The sequence below is a fragment of the Chironomus tepperi genome, unplaced genomic scaffold, assembly GCF_022539635.2.
Source record: "Chironomus tepperi strain 1889 unplaced genomic scaffold, CSIRO-AGI_Ctep_v1 contig_486, whole genome shotgun sequence".
In the NCBI taxonomy this organism is placed as follows: Eukaryota; Metazoa; Arthropoda; class Insecta; order Diptera; family Chironomidae; genus Chironomus; species Chironomus tepperi.
In genome coordinates, this window is record NW_027226608.1 from 867,660 (window position 1) to 887,355 (window position 19,696).

The 19,696-nt window shown below is 32.6% G+C and overlaps 1 protein-coding gene across 1 annotated transcript in view; it reads left to right on the forward strand.

Moving 5' to 3' along the window:
- LOC139099887 (metabotropic glutamate receptor 2-like) overlaps window positions 1–19,696 on the forward strand; it is a 149,982-nt gene that overhangs the window by 95,452 nt on the left and 34,834 nt on the right. The window contains exon 4 of the mRNA XM_070652437.1: window positions 12,759–13,074. Coding sequence (XP_070508538.1) covers window positions 12,759–13,074 — 316 coding nt within the window. The remainder of the gene's footprint in view (window positions 1–12,758; window positions 13,075–19,696) is intronic.

A 19,696-nucleotide genomic window follows, 5' to 3' on the forward strand; every position in this document is an offset into this window, starting at 1 on the left:
AGGTTGGGACAAGTAAGAAAGGCATGGGTAGAGGTTGCATAAAGCGCTTTTTTTGGGGAATTTGAATTTCTTATCTAAAATTGCAATAACTGCTAATTTCAGCAAGTCCTAAAAATAATCATTACTAAAATCACAAAATAAGCATGAATGGTACTAAATTAAGCTTAATAAGTGAAAGACAAGGGGGTCGGGTTGAGTTGGCTCCCCTTGAATCATACCCGACCCCCAAACTGCCCTCAATTCCCATCCAAAATCCCTTCCATCCTCAATTCTCAGGCTAAATAAATTTAGTAATATTCAAAAAAAATATTATTGCCTTTTTTTCTACTTCCATCGATGTCCACACAAAAGAGCTGCTCCTCCGCTACGCTACGGTAAATCAAATAGAATAAAAGTTAATAAAAAATAAGAAGCCACAAAAAAAAAGAGTGGAGTTAAATGGACGTTGCAGCAATAAAAGACGACAAACTCGTAATTCGACTCATCTTAGCTTGAATCCATCGTGCCTCAGGTAGATGATATGATACAAGATGCAGAAAGGATGGCTTTAAGGGAAGGGGTGTGCAACCTGTGGGGTGTGGAACTCCATTTTGATGCTTAAATTTATTAAACCGTTTGCTTCGTGCGGTTTTGGGTCAAAAAATGCTTCAAAAGTGTGCCGCGGACCACAGGTTGCCCTAATCTCCCTTTAAAATACCAAGAACCCTACAACCTGTACGGTTCTGGTCGACGCACATCCCCAACATGTCCCACATCCCTTAAGTTGCAAACCACTGCCTCAAATGTATGCAACATGTCGTAAATAACAGATACAAAAGCTCAGGGGTTATTCAACCGCATTTTTGGGTTGAGGGGGAGGGGGAGCATAGGGTAATAAAAAAAAAAAAAGATTGGAAAATGAGTTAAATTTGATGAAAATGAATCAAGATTGGATTTAATGAATGAAATTTGATGCTAGACATCGAAGGATGGAAAAATGGATTTTGTGATTTATGGATGAATTTTTTTTTTGCTTTGTATCAAATGTTGTGCTGGATTTTATGCTGGTTATATGATTGGATTATGATGAGGATTTGGTGGAAAGGATGTGAATGTTAAGGAGGGGATTTATGGGGATTGGTGTTTTTGATGGTGATCTGGAATGGTAGGTGTGTAAGAGGGGTTGTTGGATGTGATATGTGGAATAGAATATGTTATTGGTAGACATGTATAAGAGTAAGAATGAGGTATGGGACTTTGGAGATTTTTTTGAAATTTTTAAAATCATTTTCAAATTTTGAATTATTAACGGTTTTTTGAAATTTGAATTTGAAATTTTTAACAGTTTTTCTAATTTAAAATGTTCAACGATTATTCTTGATTCAAATTTTTAACGGAATTTTAAAATTCAAATTTTGATTTTTTTAACAATTTTTTAAGATTTGAATTTTTAACGGATTTTTGAAATTTTAGTTTTTAACGGTTATTAAAAAATTCAAATTTTTCAACGGTTCCTCAAAATTCAAAATTTAAATAATTTTTTTGAAATTCAAATTTTTAACGACTTTTTTAAAATTCAAAATTTAACGTTTTTCAAAAATTCAAATTTTTACCGGTTTTTAAAATTCAAATTCCCAAATTCAACAATTTGGATTCAATTCAGACGTCTACCTGACCTGCAGCTATAAATGTCCAATTTATTCCATTTATTGATCTATCCAACAGCAATAATCACCACGTTGAAGTCTGTCCTCATAAAATCTTAATCACCCGTACTTAATGTCCCTTCTCTCATTCTATATCCAATAAATAGGAAGTAAAAGTAAGAAGACATCTTTTATGGACCATCAAATGGGGGACAGTTAAGTGTCCATTATATTAATATATCTCATAAAAAATTCTCCATTTCAAGTGTCACTGCTATTCTTATTTTTAGTGACTTTATCAATGGCAATTTTCAATTGCTGATGCTGAATTGAAGGTCGATCGGATGAATAAATTGATCTTAATTAGGATAATAATAAGCACAATTGATATTGGTCTGAGGGTTGACCTGACCCAATATTAAAGAATGACGTCATCAAAATTTTGCCATAACCTCAAAAAATTGCTAACATAACCTCAAAATCTACTCGAATTTTCCACATAACGTTACCACTTTGAACATGCATATTGGATTTCTTTTGAGTGATGAGCACGCACTGTGCTGTATTTTTTTCATTTATTTTTCTAGGTATAGGAACTGAATTGATATGAAAAAATTTTACTTTTTGTCTTCTTTGTTGAGGGTCTTTGTTCAGATTTTGTGCAATTTTGAGGTTAAGTGAGGAACAATCTAGTACATAATTTCAATAATCTAGTACAAAATTCAGAATATTCTCAAAAATCTGGTACAAAATGCTCAAAATTCCTAAAAATCTAGTACAATTATCAAAAAATCTAGTACGAAATTCTTAAAATTCCTGAAAATCTAGTACAAAATTTAAAAAATTCCCAAAAATCTAGTACAAAATCAAAAAATCTAGTACAAAATTCCTAAAATTCTCAAAAAATCTACTCCAATTTCCTCCCAAGGACTCAACCTTCCATATTCAGCTGAGATTTTCGTTTATTGACTAAATTAAATTTTCTTTTTACTTTTTTTTTTGGTTCCTTTTCAACTGTGGCATGTGAAAAAGGAAGTTCCTATGGCATTTTCGTGTAGAATCTGAACAGCTTACATGCTGAATAATATTCATATACATTAAATAAACTTTTATACGTTTTACATGAACGATAAGTGATGCGCCTTGAGATGTTGAGCATGTCAACTGACGTGGAAATGGGAAATTTTTTTTTTTGGTGCTTTTTATGGCAAGAACGAGTTGATTGAAATTGAATTTTTTGTGGAGGTTGAAGTTTTGTGGATGGAAAGGTTGATGATTAAATGGCAATTTTTTGGTACAATCTAGTCCAATTTCTGTCACAATCTAGTCCAATTTCTTGTACAATCTAGTCCAATTTCTGGCACAATTTAGCCCAAGTTCTGGCACAATCTAGTCCAAGTTCTGGCACAAAATCTAGTCCAATATGGCACAATCTAGTCCAATTTCTGGCACAATCTAGTCCAATTTGAGGTACAATCTAGTCCAATTTATGGCTCAATCTAGTCCAATTTGTTGTTCAATCTAGTCCACTTTATGGCACCATCTACTCCAATTTGGCACAATCTAGTCCAATTTGCTGAATCCTAACCTCAAATTTCGATAAAATGTCCAAAAATCAACTCGAAATTCCCAAAAAGCTCATTTAAACTTGCTTTAAACTCAAAAAAAATATCTCATAAAATTCTCATCACTTTAACCATAATTGTAATTAAGCAGCCTCTTGACAGAACACAACAGCAAAAGGGCGCGCAAAAGATTCTTCATCATTAAAATCAATAAAAAGCGGTGTAGAAAAAGTTTTTTTTTTCTGTTCCTTCCTTCTTCGTATTTGAACATGAAATAATGAATAATTAATTAAATTGATTAAAATAGCAAAATGATGAAGACACACTAATGAGAGTGCCAAGCAGAAGGAAGGCTTTAAAATTTTTTTGAGGGAATTTTGAGGTTAGGGAGATTGTTTTTGGGGAGTTGGATGGGGGATGATTATCATCAATTGGGATCCATTGACTTCGTTAGGTGTCACCTGGACCTTAACCTAAGAATTGATTTTAACCTCAAAATTCAACTTAACCTCAAAACTAATCCTAACCTCAATTCTGAACTTAACCTCAAAATCAATCTTAAGTCAATTTTGAGGTTATTTTAAGCTTTGAGGTTGAATTCAGTTTTTTGTGGTTAATTTCAGTTTTTTGAGGTTAGGTTTAGTTTTTGAGGTTATGTTCAGTTTTGTGGTTTTGAGGTTAGGATCGAATTTGATGTTAATACCAACCACAATACAGTCCTAATCAACAGCATCTCTAAGAAATCCTTAAAAACCAACATCAATTCTCCAAAAATGCGCTCTAATCCACCACAAATCCCCCATCAAGTCCCAGATCAAAGCTCATTTTAATTTTCATTTATTTGAACCATTTTAATCATAAAAAGTAGAAATTTATGATGAAAAGCCCAAATAATCGTGAGTGAGAGAGATGGAGAGATGAATAATATCTGGCAGAATAGTGAAGAAGCAACAAGACACGGACAAGACAGTAAGGAAGTGAAAAGAAGCGATGATTAATTTTGTTTATTTTGTTCAAAATTTTCCGAAAGCAGAAAATTAAACGATTATTAAAATTTTCATTTTCCTCTGTTTTTCTTGTTAATTCCTTTTCCATTTTCTTCTTATTTACAGTCTCGGTGCTGTAGAATCTGATGATTTATTTGATGATTTCTTCATTTTTGTGCTGATTATTACGGATTAACATTAAAAGTAACGATTTTAATTTTGAAGCAATGACTCAATTTTAAAACAATGACTCAGTTTTAAAGCAATGACTCAATTTTAAAGCAACGACTCAATTTTAAAGCAACGACTCAATTTTAAAGCAATGACTCAAATTTAAAGCAACGATTCAATTTTAAAGCAATGACTCAATTTAAAAGCAATGACTCAATTTTAAAGCAATAACTCAATTTTAAAGCAAATACTCAACTTTGAAGCGACGACTTAATTTTAAAGCAACGACTAATTTTTTAAAGGAGTAAATCATGATAAATTTATGCTTTAAATCCACTCCACGACTTCAAACTTTACATGCCTTTTAATTTGTTTACACAAGCTCTTTATTATGTCTTTGATGCTTCCTACTTGCTTCCTATACCTCCATCCATATCCATTCCATTCATGAATGAGACTCGCTTGTTCTTTATTATCATTTAATTTCAACTTGCTTGCATGTCGTCTGACAATTCAGCACTGCTACATTCTCATTAAATGAATTTTTATGTGTTATTTATAGATTACTTGATGGCATATCCATCGAATCCTTAAGCACACGAGTTGGGTGGATTTACATTAAAATTCTATTTTTTGAAATTCATTCGTAAAATGCCATCTCAATTAAGGAATTCCTTAAAAAAGCTATCCACATTTACTTTTTGCTTTTTTGAGACGCAAATTTTGTGTTTTTTTCACATTTCGCTTCACATTAAGCAGCACAGACAAAAAATTAATTAAAATTCTCAAGAATTATTTGTTGATGAACTTTGCAGAGTTTAATCACTGACTGAACTTTTGTGTTGAAAATTGAGCAACTTAACCTCAAAATTGAGCAACTTAACCTCAAAATTTAGCCTCAAAATTGAGCAACTTAACCTCAAAATTGAGCAACTTAACCTCAAAATTGAGCAACTTAACCTCAAAATTGAGCAACTTAACCTTAAAAACTGAGCAAATTAACCTCAAAATTGAGCAACTTAACCTCAAAATTGAGCAACTTAACCTCAAAATGGGGAAACTTAACCTCAAAAATTGAGCAAAATAACCTCAAAATTGAGAAACTTAACATCAAAATTGAGCAACTTAACCTCAAAATGGGGAAACTTAACCTCAAAAATTGAGCAAAATAACCTCAAAATTGAGCAACATAACCTCGAAATTAACTGATATCCAAATAAAAATACAAATTTTAAGAAGTGGAACTACAAATAAAGCATGTTAAAAAATATCAATTTAAGTTCACAATGAAGCAATTAATGCTTAAAAAATATGTAATAAAAACCAACAATTTTAATAACGATAATTATGACTGTGTTCTAAATATAGTCATTATTAAGTTAGCGGAAATGTCCAGTGTATAATTATAGAGTTGTTATTAACATGTAGCAAGGTTGGATGTAGGGTGGGAGGTGAGTTTAAGTGGTGAAGTTGTGGAAATGAGTAAGTTTGAAATTGGATTACTTGCTTGATTTTGTGGAAAAAATTGAGAAAAATTTGAGGTTATGTTTAGAATTTTAAGGTTAAGTTGGGAAATTCTTTGAAATTTTGAGGTTAAATTCGGAAAATTTGAGATTAAGCTTAAAAATTCATGAAAATTTTGAGATCAAGTTCAAAAGTTCATGGAAATTTTGAGGTTAAGTTTGGAAAATTTTAGGTTAGGTTGGAAAATTCTTAAAAACTTTGCGGTTATGTTGGAAAATTTATGAAAATTTTGAGGTTAAAATGACAAAATTTGAGGTTATTTTCTAAAAAAAAATTTTTTTGAGGTTAAGTTTGTAAATTTTGAGGTTATGTTCACATTTTCTCATCCTCATCCTTCACAACTTCACGACTACATCCTTCAAAACGAGCAGCCTCAAAGGAAAAAGGGCATTAAGTAAAGTTGAACATGAAAAGTCATTATTTTGTTATCAATAATTAGAATCTATTCCACATAACCTCAACAATGTACAAGTCATCCTTATCGTGGATGAATATCAAATTATCACGAATGTCATAATGAGCAGCATAAAGCAGCATATCCATTATAGTTGATGAACTGACTTCAATTTAGACTCAAAATTCGATGAATTTTTTGATTAAAATTCTTCAAAAACTTTAATTAAGTTTCTCAATTGTTAGATCTCAATTCACTTGACAGCACTTCCAAAAATTAATTTTCTTCTTTTTCCCATTTTCCATTTCCCCAGTCGCATGCTCTCAAGGGCATCAAATGATTAGATTTTTTTTATTTTTTTTTTCATATTTTTTTCACTTTTTGACATAAAAAATAAATAAATAAAAATTGAAAGGAAGGAAAATTGGAGCTTAATATGTGGAAAATGTGGAAAAAACGAGTCGAATTGATTGAAAATTTGATGCGACATTAAAGCAAAAATGATGTAGAAAAATCAAGTCACAGTGGAATCGAGTATCAATTTTAAATTGATGTGAAATTAATCTGTCAAAAAATCTGCTTTTTTTATTTATTTTTTATTTTTTGAGGTTATTATTTGCAATTTTTGATGTTTTTATTACGATTTTAGGTGGAATTGTGAGGCATTATGGTCGGAAAAATGCTGAATTTTCCAACCTAACCTCAAAATTTCTAAGAATCTAACTTAACCTCAAATTTTTAAACTTAACCTCAAAATTTTCAAATCTAACCTCAAAATTTACACGAATTTCCCAACTTAACCTCAAATTTTCCAAATTTAACCTCAAAATTTCCAAATTTAACCTCAAATTTTTCATAAATTTTCCAACTTAACCTCAAAATTTTGATGATTTTCTCAAGATAACCTCAAAATTTTCAAATTTTATTTACCTTGGGGTGGGGTGAGTGTTGAGACACCTCTTGCCATTACCAGCTACCCCATTAACCCTACATAACCTCCAATTCATTCACTTACTTGGTCAATAATTCACATTCATCCATTTATCCATCTCCAAACCACAAATAAATCAATTGCTACAAGTTGAACTTCCATAAATCTTCTTTTTTTCAGCACTTCTGCTGCTGTTCAACAAATCAAAAGTCATTGACCCCAATCTGGGGTTTATTTCCAATTTTGAACTTTCTGATTAACAAAAGAAAATTACAAACTTTTTTCTGATTTTTCCAAAATTTTCCTTCAATCAACTCATAATTAATTTAATTATGTTACACACACGTGTGTTGTGCTTGTTATGCTGCATATGAAACTTAATATATATTCATTGTTGATGGAAGTTCTTTCTTGATTAAAATGTGAGATTTTGATTGATTTTTTGAATTTGGGTTGAATTTGAGGTAATTTTTGAGGTTATTTTGAGAATTTTCTTGGAAATTTTGAGGTTATGTTGGGAAATTTTGAGGTTAGGTTGGAAAATTCTTGGAAACTTTGAGGTGAATTTCACAAATTTTCCATTTTTCTCCTCAAACTTCGGAAAATTTCTTCATATTTCGATGATTTTCATGAAAAATTGCAAAAATAAGCTAAATTTTTGTGAAAATTTCATCCTCAAAAGTGGCTTGATTTCTCCCCTGCCAATGAGTATCCAACCCTTGAACCCTCACAACAATTCTCGTCTTAATCACAAAAAAAACTTTATTTTTCGCACGTTATTTTTCCAAACAAATTTTCACTCCTTTTTATTCCTTAAAACTTTTACTTTTTATTTTCTTGAACAAATAACAATAAAAAAAAGTGAAAAAAGAAAAGTTTTTCATTGTCCAAAATACACAAAAAAAGTACAAAAAAAAAATAATTCGTAACAATGAAAACCTTGCCAGCATTAAGCAGCAGCGGAGGAAGTAGAATATTTTTGGGGAAGGAACAAAAGTTTTAATCTTGTTAATTATTCTTGAACTAATTTTTAGGCTGTTGTTGTTGTTGTTGGAGATGGAGATGGAAATAAGTTTTGATTTTGGAGGAAGGATTTGAGCCAAGGGGTGGAAACTTGAGGGGATTGACTAAAAATGGCTGGAATTTTAGAGAATTTTGACTGAAAAAACTGAAAAAATTAAAAACTGTTTTTTAAATTTTTGAAAATTTTTGAAAATTTCAATTTCAGTCTCAAATGATATTTTTTTGGGTTACATAACTTACAAACCTTCCCCTATTCCCTTCCCATTCCTCCCTAACCAATCACAAAAAAAAAAAATCATAAAATTGGCAGCAAATCAGGCAAAAATTCAAAAATTCAACAAAAATTCCTTAAAGTAAAATTCCCATCAAATATCCCCAAAAAAGGGTGTCAATTTGTGCCTTAAATACACAAAAAAGCATCTTGAAGATTCCAAGAAGGATCCTCAAAATTGGGACACGAAGCAAAATTTAAAGAATTTTTTTTTTTTTTTGTCTTTATTTTGTCGTCAACAATGCGGGACGGGAAATGCGAGAAGGGATTGAAAAAAATTTACATCGGAATTGGAAGGAAAATTCCGGAAAATTTAATCGGAAAATATCTTTAAAATCTCAATTTTTTAAGGTTGCATCAGGTTTCAAGCCATTAGATAAATTCAATGATTTAATTAAAGAATGCCGCAAAATTTTTGATGAATTTTATAGCACATGTTGTAGGCAGGGGTGGGCAACCTGTGTGATGTGGCACATTAGTTGGATGTCAAAAAGTGTTGGAAATGTCATATATCGTATGATTTGTGCGGTTTTGGTACAGAATTTTGAGCAAAGTGTGTTGAGAAAGGTAACAGGTTGTACTGGATTGAAGCAATTTGATGATGATGTTGAGGTGGATCAGAGGTTAGGGACGTATTCAGGAGGGAGTTTGGTTGATGATACCCGCTGCGAACCCCTCTCTTCTCTCTCTATCTCTCTCTCCCTCTCTTTCTTCCCCATGTTCCCCCATTTTGGAAAAAATCTTTATTTTTCTAAGGTTTTTCCAGGTAAAAATCAAAAATTCTTCCAAATTCTCTTCAATTTTCACTTTAATTCCATCTTTCTTTCCCATTTTCACAGTTGCCTATTTCCCCATTTCCCCATTTCCCCATTTTTCCCACTTCTTCAATCTCCTCCACATTTCCCCATTACCCCACTCCTCCATCCTTTCACTTCCCCTTCTCCAATCTCAGAAAAATCTCTGACTACACTCCATGTTCCTCACTCTCCTCGCTCCTGCGTAGCATATTAGCTATTCGATCTCTGTCTATACCAAAAATTTTGTGATGAGGTGAAATTGACGTGAATGAATATGCGTGTAAATAAAAAAAAAAATGTTTTTTTTGTACATCAAAGCTCGAGGCTTATTGTTAACAATCTATTGAAATTGAGATGTTATGCTGGTTATTTTCAATGGAATTTTGTATGCAGGAATTCATTGAATTTTCAGGAAAAATCAATAAAATTCCTCTAAAAGCAATGTTGTGGCTGAGCGTCACTCTGTCCATGAGTCTTTGTGGCTAAGCGTCACTCAGTCAATGCGTTTTTATGGCTGAGCGTCACTAATTCCATGCGTCTTTGTGGCTGAGCGTCACTCAGTCCATGCGTCTTTGTGGCTGAGCGTCACTAAGTCCACTTGTCTTTATGGATGAACGTCGCTCTGTCTATGGGTCTTTGTGGCTGAGCGTCACTCATTCGTTGCATCTGTGGCTGAGCGTCTCTCCGTCCATGTGTTTTTGTGGCTGAACGTCATTTGGTACATGCAACTCTGAGGCTGAGCGTCACTCAGGTTGCTCACCACTGGCTTTAAAGTCTATCTTCAATATTCCCCATTAAAGCCATTAAAACACAGTGTCATTTGAAACAAGTCATATCAATTTCCATTAACTCCCACCTCCTTCCTTCCACTTCCTTTCATCATTCTTACAAATTATATTCTAAGAAAAAAAAAAACCCCAAAACAAATAAGTAGGATTATTAACTGAAGGAAGGAAGGAAGAGGAAGGAACAAAAAAAATGGAGAATTAATACGACTTAATCATATTTCATGTACATAAATCCTCACTAGCTGCTCATGTATGACACCAAACTTTACACATATCTGTGTATAAATTGTCTACATAAACGGATTATATTTTGAGTTAGGTTGACATAAAGTTGCAGAAAATAAGAACAAGTTTGGGGATATTGAAGGAATGCTTTGCGGAAGTGATGAGGATATGGAGCGCATTTTTTGAAGGAAATGACGCTCAGCTTTAAAAACACTCAGCCTTAAAGACGCTCAGCCTCAAAGACGCTCAGCCACAAAGAAGCATGGGCAAAATGATGCTCAGCTACAAAAACACACGAATCTGAGTGACGCTCAGCCACAAAAACGCATGGGCTGAGTGACGCTCAGCCACAAAGCTACATAGACTGAGTGACGCTCAGCCACAAAGACGCATGGACAGAATGACGCTCAGCCACAAAGACGCATGGACTAAATGACGCTTAGCCACAAAGTCGCATGGACTGAGTGACGCTCAGCCATAAAGACGCATGGACTGAGTGACGCTCAGCCATAAAGACGCATGGACTGAGTGATGCTCAGCCACAAAGACGCATGGACTGAGTGACGCTCAGCCACAAAGACGCATGGACTGAGTGACGCTCAGCCATAAAGACGCATGGACTGAGTAACGCTCAGCTTTAAAGACACATGGTTTCCATCCCATTGTTTACCTTAAATTGACACACAAAGACTAAATCATCCTCATTCTTCCATATCCATATCCATATCCATATTCCCCTCATTCCTCCCTTATCTCTCGTGCTTTTCCACATTCACTTCTTCTTATTTATCTCCAAATTTTTTTTCGTACTCGACTAATGGATTTATAAGCTTCCACACATATTTTTCAGTACTCATCGTTCTCCATTGTGTACAATTTTCATTTAATTTTCACCAAATTCTTGTTCCTTGCTTGTTGTCTTCAACTGTAAAAATGAATGGCACTTGCGACTTGATGATGATGATGATGATGATTGTTGAGGATGTGTCGACAAATTTTCGACGTCATTTTTTTTGTTATCTTGAACGATAAAAGAAAATAAATTGTTGTTTAAGCTGTCAATGCGGCTGTGTTTTTGTTGCTGGTTTATTTGGTGATAAAAATTGATGCTTTGTTTGGTGGTTTGTTTGTAGACACTGCGGGGGATGCTGTGGGAGTGAGTGAGAGAGACGAAAATAATTAAATTGTAATTTTTTATTGGAATTTTCGACGTTGTTGTTGTTGTTTGTGTGGTTTTGGATTGAGGAAAGGTGAGATGGAAATTGGGGATTTTTGTGTGTCTTTGTGACATTGTGTTGTTGTTTCGTTGTACCACTGTGTCTTATGTTGCATAACATATGTGTCTTGTGTCTTATGTCTTATTGTATCTTATGTCATATTGTCTTTGTGTCTTGTTTGTCCTTGTGTCATGTGTCATGCATCATGTATCTTGTGTCGTGTGTCAGTGTGTCATTGTATCCTTTGTGTCGGTTTATCCATGTCTCCTTGTGTCCTGTCCTTGCAACCTGTGGTTCTATGTCATTGTGTCCTCTGCCTTGTGATTTCTTTTTTTGATTCATGTGTCGTGTCTTATGTGTCACTTGTGTCGTATGACATATGTGTCTTGTGTCTTCATGTCATTGTGTCGTTGTGCTGTTGTGTGTCTTGTGTCTTTATGTATTATTTCCTTGTTTTCCTGTGCATCTTGTGTCTTATGTGTGTCTGGAATGTGCCTTGAGTGAGTCTTGTGTATTTTATGGCTTGTGTCATTGTGTCCTTAAGTCCTTGCGTCTTTGTGTCTTTTTGTTTAATGTGTCATGTGTTTTGTATGTCTAATGTGTCTTGTTTGTCTTGTGTCTTTTGTGTAAACTATGTGCCTTGTGCCAAACGTATTTTGTGTCCTTGCGTATCTCATGTCTTGTGTTCTTGTATCATTGTGTTCCTGTGTCTCTGAGTTCTAGCATCTTATGTCTCTTATGCATCTCATGTGTGTCACTTATATTTCTCTCGTGTGTCATATACGCATCTCTTGTGTGTGTGTCTCTGTGTATCTCTCGTGTGTCTCTGTCGAATTTAGTGTATCTTCTGTATCTTATATGTCATGCATGTCACGTGTATCTTTTGTAGTTTTTGTGATGTTGTGTTCATGTGTCTTTGGATCTTGTGTGTCTCATGCATCTTGCATTTCTGACAAAATCCTTCAAAGGTCCAAAAGTTTAACACAAAAGCTCAACTTAGAAGCTTAATCACAACAATAAAAAAAAGCCCGCGAAAAAGTAAATTTCACATCATAAAAAATCATAAATTAAGCGCAAAATTGCCCATAACATTCCCTCACAGCACCTTGTAAAACATTTGAGAAAAAAGAATGATAAAAGACATTTTGTGTTATCATATTTTATCCACGCGACACGCACAATAATGTCAACATTAAGCATAAAAAATAATGTAAAAACTTTTTTAATTCCAATTTTTTCAGGTCTCGTTCTTCTCAACATCACCCGAGCTGTCCAACAAGCAGCGATTTGAATATTTTTCAAGAACAATTCCATCCGATCATTATCAAGTTAAGGCAATGGTTGAAATTGTCAAAATGATGGGATGGAGCTACATATCGATTATATATGAGGAAAGTAATTATGGTGTTAAGGCATTTGAGGAACTTGAAGATTTACTGGCTGAAAATCAAATTTGTATAGCTATTAAGGAGAAATTAGTTAAGGATTCTGGTGTGGCACATGAGAAGCAGTATGACAGCATTGTACAGAAATTGTTGACAAAGTCACGAGCTAGAGGTGAGTTTTTAAGACATTTTTTGGGATTTTGGGATGTTTAATTTAAAAAAAAGCACAAAAAATAAGCATTTTATATTTTGGGACATTCTTGGTATGAAGGGATAGGTTCAGTTCTTTAAGACTCATGGGTTACGTTCAATAATTAAGGAATAAGTTCAGTTTCAAAGGAAAAGTTGTTCATTTTTAACTAAATAAGTTCATTTTGAAAGGGATACGATCATTGTTAGAAGAATATGTTCAGTTCTCATGAAGAAAAGTTCAGTTTTAACAAAGACAAGTTAAGTTTTATAATAAAAAACTCAGTTAAAAAAGGAGAGATTCAGTTTTGAAAAGGACAAATTCAATTTGAAAAGGACAATTTAAGTTTCAAAAAGGACAAGTTCAGTTTGGAAAGAGACAAATTCAGTTTCAAAAGGACAAGTTTAGTTTCAAAATGGATAAATTCAGTTTCAAAAAGGACAAGTTCAGTTTTGATCGGGACAAGTTCAGTTTTGATCGGGACAAGTTCAGTTTCCTAAGTACATGTTTAGTTTCAAAAGGACAAGTCCAGTTACGAAAAAAGCCAAAAATCTCAAATTCCATTACAAACCTTTAATTTAGTCCACTTCCTCAACTATCCATTACAATTACATATTTTCCAAATCTATAGCTTTAATATTAAGCATCCACAAATAATTCTCAAGATTTTCTTTGTCCTATTTTGTCTATTTGTCTGTATTCCTAAAAATAGCATTCATAATACTTTCTATTTTCTGGTTAAATTGCTTCACGTTTCGTATTTGTTCCTCGTTTAAGATTTATGTAACTTCATTTAAGTTTTGTTGTTTTTGTTCGATATGTGTGTGTGTAATTGTGGCTATTGGCTATGGGTTATTCAGGGGCTGATAGATTGAATTAATAGTTTTGATGGAAGGATAAGTTCAGTTTTTGTCAAGGATAAGTTCAGTTTTGAGAAAGAAAAGTTCAATTTTAAGGAAAGGTTCAGTTTTAAAAGTATATGTTCAGCTTTGAGAGGGATAAGTTCAGTTTTTAGAAGGATAAGTTCAGTTTTCAAAAGGATACGTTCAGTTTTTAGATGGATTTGTTCAATTTTTAAGCAGAATATGTTCAGTTTTAAGAGGAATAAGTTCAGTTTCCAGAAGAATAAATTCAGTTTTTGCCATGATAAGTTCAGTTTTCCATCCATATCTTAACCCCTTGCGTACCCCTTGCCTATCATGTCCATGAACTCTTCTCGTAAACACAACAAAAAAGCCCCAAAACGTGTTTCAACAATGCAGAGCATTTTGATTCGACATATTTCTCAAAAATAATGTATATCTGCTTTCGATTCGTATGTCTATTTTTGCCCCGAGTATGTCTCAACATATCTGATGCTGCTGCTGCTGTTTGTGTTTGTTTGCCGTAAATGGCTATGAGAGATAAAAGAGAGAGACTGACAATAACAGATATCGAGCTTTTGATCTGACACGATAACTTTACTTCTTTTACTCAATGTGTGCTGTGGGGGGAATGTAAATCATGCAAAATTATGTTTAAAGTCTGTCTGATGTGTTAAAATGTGTGCTGTTTAGGATTCTAAGAATTATTGAGGGATGGGTTCAGTTTTTTGATGAGAATAAGTTCAGTTATTTACTGTAAAATGTTCAAATTTTCAGGGATAAGTTTAGTTTTTAATAAGAAAAAAATTGACATATTGAAGGATAAGTTCAGTTATCAAAGGATAAGATCAGTTATGAAAGGATAAGTTTAGTTATTGAAGGACACGTTCAGTTACTTAAAGACAAGTTCAGCTATTTAAGGACAAATTTAATTTTGAATGAAAATTTGTTCAATTATTGAAGAATGAATTCAGTTTTTAGAAGGACACGTTCAGTTATCAATCTCCAAAAATACCGTCAATTCACAAATTCTCCACAAAAAAAAAAAATCCATTCAGCATGTCCTGCTTTTCATCCATTCAATTTCATCTCATTCATTCCATCCTCAAGCAAACATCCAACAAGCACGTTTTTGCTCCCATTTTTTTTACAATTCACTACAAAAACAAACATGTGAATGAACAAAACCAAAAAGTGTAGGAGGTAGTGGAACTGACAGCTGTTTATTGCTCTATATTAAGGAAGTCTCACTTCTAATTGAATGGACGTTAAAATAAACACATTTTGACATCCATTGCCATCCTTGAAAAAATGTAATTTGATGTTCATCAGGCTGACGTTCAATTCAAAGGGATACGTTCAGTTTTTTTTTTTTTGGATAAGTTCAGTTTTGTGGGGATAAGTTCAGTTCATAGGACACGTTCAGTTTCATAAAATACTTTACCCTTCAAAATTTGAATAGAATTCAATGGACATGTTCAGTTTAAAGCTTCCATTCTCACAAAATATTCACAAAAAAAGCTCAAAAAAAGTTCCTCAAAATTGTTTACTTCATTTTCCACCAACACAAGCACAAAGAAAAGTGAAAATGAGGAAAAAATTTTCCGCAATTTAGGATGAGTAGCGTAAAAAAATTCTTAATGAGAAAAATCTCTTCTTTTTAAATAAGAACCAGAAAAGAGAAAATTGAATTTTTTTTGCTAGTTTTAAGTGAGCAACAACAACAAAAAATGGCATTTAAGGAACAGAAAATTGAGATATCATTGAGCTCATAGGAATGGATTATAATGTTACAAAAAATAAGTCTGACACAGACGCACAGCAAGAAAATTGGAAAGTAAGCAGCTCGGAGGAGCTAAATAAGAAGGAACAAAAGTTTCACTTTTTTTGTTTGGTTAAGGCTCGTTTGATTGTGATTGAGATGATTTATTTGAGAGTAGGAAGAGATTTTTAGAGGTGAAATTTTGAGGATTTATGGAAATTGGTGTAAAATTCTTCACTATATTCTCATATCGCGCACTATTTTTTCATAATGCGTTCTATTTGTTCATAATGCGCTCTAATTTCTCATAATACGCATTGTATTCTCATAGTTCGCCTTATTTTGTCATAATGCGCATTATCTTTTCATAATACGCATTATTTTCTTATAGTGCGCTCATTAACATTTAAACCACCCAAATGACACCAAAATCCTATTCTTTTTCCAATCCACCCACTGTTCGCCCTCTTAAACTTCCCAAAAAAATCCAAAATGATTTCCTTAATCCAAAAAAAAGAGTAAAGCAATAAAGAAGACGGCTTAATTTCCTTAAACACACAACAAATTTTTCATCATGCAAGCTTTTAATCTTTTTTCGTCTTTACTCAAATAAAATCCACACACACAAGAAAAATGGAAGCATGAAGAACAACATGAGATGGGAGAAAAAAATTAATTTAAGACGGAAAAAAAAGTTGTTGTTTTGCCTCTTAATTTCCATCAAGGAATATAGCACACAATGAAAAAAAAAGTTTACTTTTCTGTCTGTCATTTTTTTTTTTGTTGTTTCTTGTCGATCTTAAGAGATTTTTTTTTGAGGTTGGAATTTGAGCTTTTTTTTTAACAACAGCCAGTTAAAGACAGTTCAAGGAGCTTTTGGGGATGAAAAATGCTGGAAAAAATTTGAGTTTGGATACATTTGTTAGAAATTTTTGGGATTTAAAGAGAAATTGTGAAAACTATTGAGGTTAGGACACCCGTAGAGGTGCCTAATTGGAGTTCTGGCGCATTTAAAAGCGTAAAAAGAGCGCACTATATGAAGAAATTGCGCATTATTGGAAGATAAAGCGCATTATGAGAGGATGGGACGCATTGTGGGAAGATAATGCGTGTTATGGAAGGATAGGGCGCAATATGGGAGGAAAAGGCGTATTATGAGAGGATAAGGCGTATTATGGGAAGGTAGGGCGCATTTTGGAAGGAGAAAGCGCACTTGAGAGAAGAAACATGGATGCACACTCGAAGAGAAGGGTGATAATTCTCTCCTAGATGACTGTGAAAAATTATTAAAACATCTTAAACCGAAAAGACACTCAACGAATAACTTTGAGTAATTTTTGATGTTATGACAAAGTTAAAATACACAAAAATTGCATTAAGACACAGCAAATTCAACACATTTACACACCAAAAAAACAACACAAATTGTCATTGTTGAGGTAGAAAATTGAAAAGTTTTGTATTTCACCGTTGTTGCTTTAAATTGTCAGTGTCATGACATAAACAGCAAGGATGACTTCATGAAAAAGTGTTAAAATTCATGAAATTTTGAGAAAATTAACCTAAAAATTTAAAAATAAATTCAAAAAATCTCAAAATTAATTCGTGTTTTTCCAAAATAATTTAAAACATCCTACAATACACCCTAATTACCCCTTAAAATCCCATCATAAACATCAACAAAAACAAAAAACATTTAAACATCGCCTTTAGGTTGATTAATGTAATCCTGCAAGACTAAGTTTAATGATTTGAGACCCAAATATCAATTTAGTGTAAAATTAATTCGACAAACATGGGGAAAATTGCGATCCTAAATACACAATACAGCACATACATAAATGGTACATATAATATGATAATTCATTTAATGGAATGCGATATGGCGTTGTTGCTGATATTTGATGGGTTTTTTTGTTATGTTTTGTTTTGTTTTGTGGAGGAGAAAGGTTGGAAGGATTGATTTTAAATTTGAGATCCTTGTGGGGGATTTTGGGGAAATTTAGGGAATTTCTGGCAGAATTCTGGCGAAAATCTGAAACAATCTGCCAAAAATTAGCCAATTTTCTGAACAAAATCTTGTAAAAGTTTGAAAAAATCAGTTTGAAATTTGGAAAAAAAATCTGTCAAAATCATGGACAAAAGTCTGCTCAGATTCTGACCAAAAATCATCCAAATTTTTGAAAATTAAGCTAAAATCCTGGATAAAAATTGCCGATTTTGAAAAAAGAAAAATTAGATTCTCAAAAAAAAAGTCCGCCAAAAATCTTGAAAAAATCCGCTCAGATTCTGGTCAAAATTTTTTGAAAAATTACTGAAATCAGTCAAATTTTAAGGTTATTTAACCAGAATTCTCAGAAAATTATTTTAATTACCTGAAAAAAAATCCGCTAAAATTCCTGCCAAATTCCAGATTCTCAGCAGAATTTCAAAAAATCTGCCAAAATTCTTCACAAAATCTGCTCAAAATCCCATCCAACATCCATCCCAAATCCTCCCACAAGGACACACTTCGCATCATAAACTAATCGTCTATATCCCTTACATTTATTGTATAAACAATCCACATACACCATCCATACATCTAGGGTTTTCAATACCGAACCGAATTTTCAATACCGGTATTTCGGTATTGAAAAATCTCAATACCGGTATACCGGTATCATACCGGTATCCGAAATTCAGACCAAATTGCTGTCTAAAGTCACAAAATTGTTAAAATTTTGCGTTTTTGAAATTTTTCCGTTTACTAAAATTTTTAATAAATCTTCAAACTATCAATTTAATTGTGTAATATCAAGTAAAAAAGCTTAAAAAATTGTTTCTTTTTTAGGAAAAATTTAAAGTTTTCCAAACAAAAAACTATAAATTTTTCATTATTGGAACTATTTTTCATATGTTCTTATCGGTTAATAAATGCAAAAATAGTTAACTAACCCTAAGAAGACGAAAATACGTTTTAACTAACTAATGGGAAGATAATGTCCACTCGATGATTAATTTTTACGTGTTTTTGTAAACTCAGAAACATTATTGTGCATATCATTTTTTTAATAATGAAAACTAAAATCAGTTAAAAAACAATTTTAAAACTATTGGTTCAATGTAAAATTTATATGTTAAGTTTAACACATAATTTGACATTAAACGAGTATAAATAATTTTTTTGGTTATGTTTTATGAACACCAAATTCTCAGCGTTTCATTTAATAGAAAAAATTTAAAATTTACCGGAAATTTACTAAAACTTTAAAATTTCCCTTATATTTTTCCATACCGAAAATACCGGTATTCGAAAATCTTCAATACCGGTATTTCGGTTTTCAAATAATTTCGGTATACCGGTATTTCGATACCGGTATTGAAAACCCTACATACATCCATAAAAAGCTGCGTTCAAACAAAAGCAGCAGTTCCTTTTTTTCCAATCCACTTTAGAATATCCATTGAGAAAATAAAAACCTTTTTTTTTTGTACTGTTTGAGTTGCCCTAAAGCCTTGTTTATTCTATTTACTTTCCATAAAGATGCTAAGGTCATGTTGCAGCCATAAAAAAGTAAAAAATTGTGAAGCTTAAAGCTCTAAAAAAAAAGGCATTGTTTACTTTACTAAAAAGGGCATATGTGGAGTTGTTGGATGTTAAATGGTTGTGAATAAGGAAGGGATGGTTAATGGATTGAATTTGGGGTGGGGTGGATTGGGGATGGGGGGTCAGGTAGGGGTAATTAAGGTTGGAGTGGCACTGCCCGGGATTGCAAAATACCCAAATATTGCTAAAATATTCAATTTCATCCTCAAAATTCACTAAAAGTCACAAAAATGCTCAAAAATTAAAAAAATATCCACAAAATTTTCAAATTATCCCTTAAAATCCAAAAAAGACAAAAAAAAATACCCAAAAAACCCAAAATCCCAAAAATTACCAAAAATAATCAAAACTTTCCTAAAAATTCCACAAAAAAATCTAAAATATCCCCAA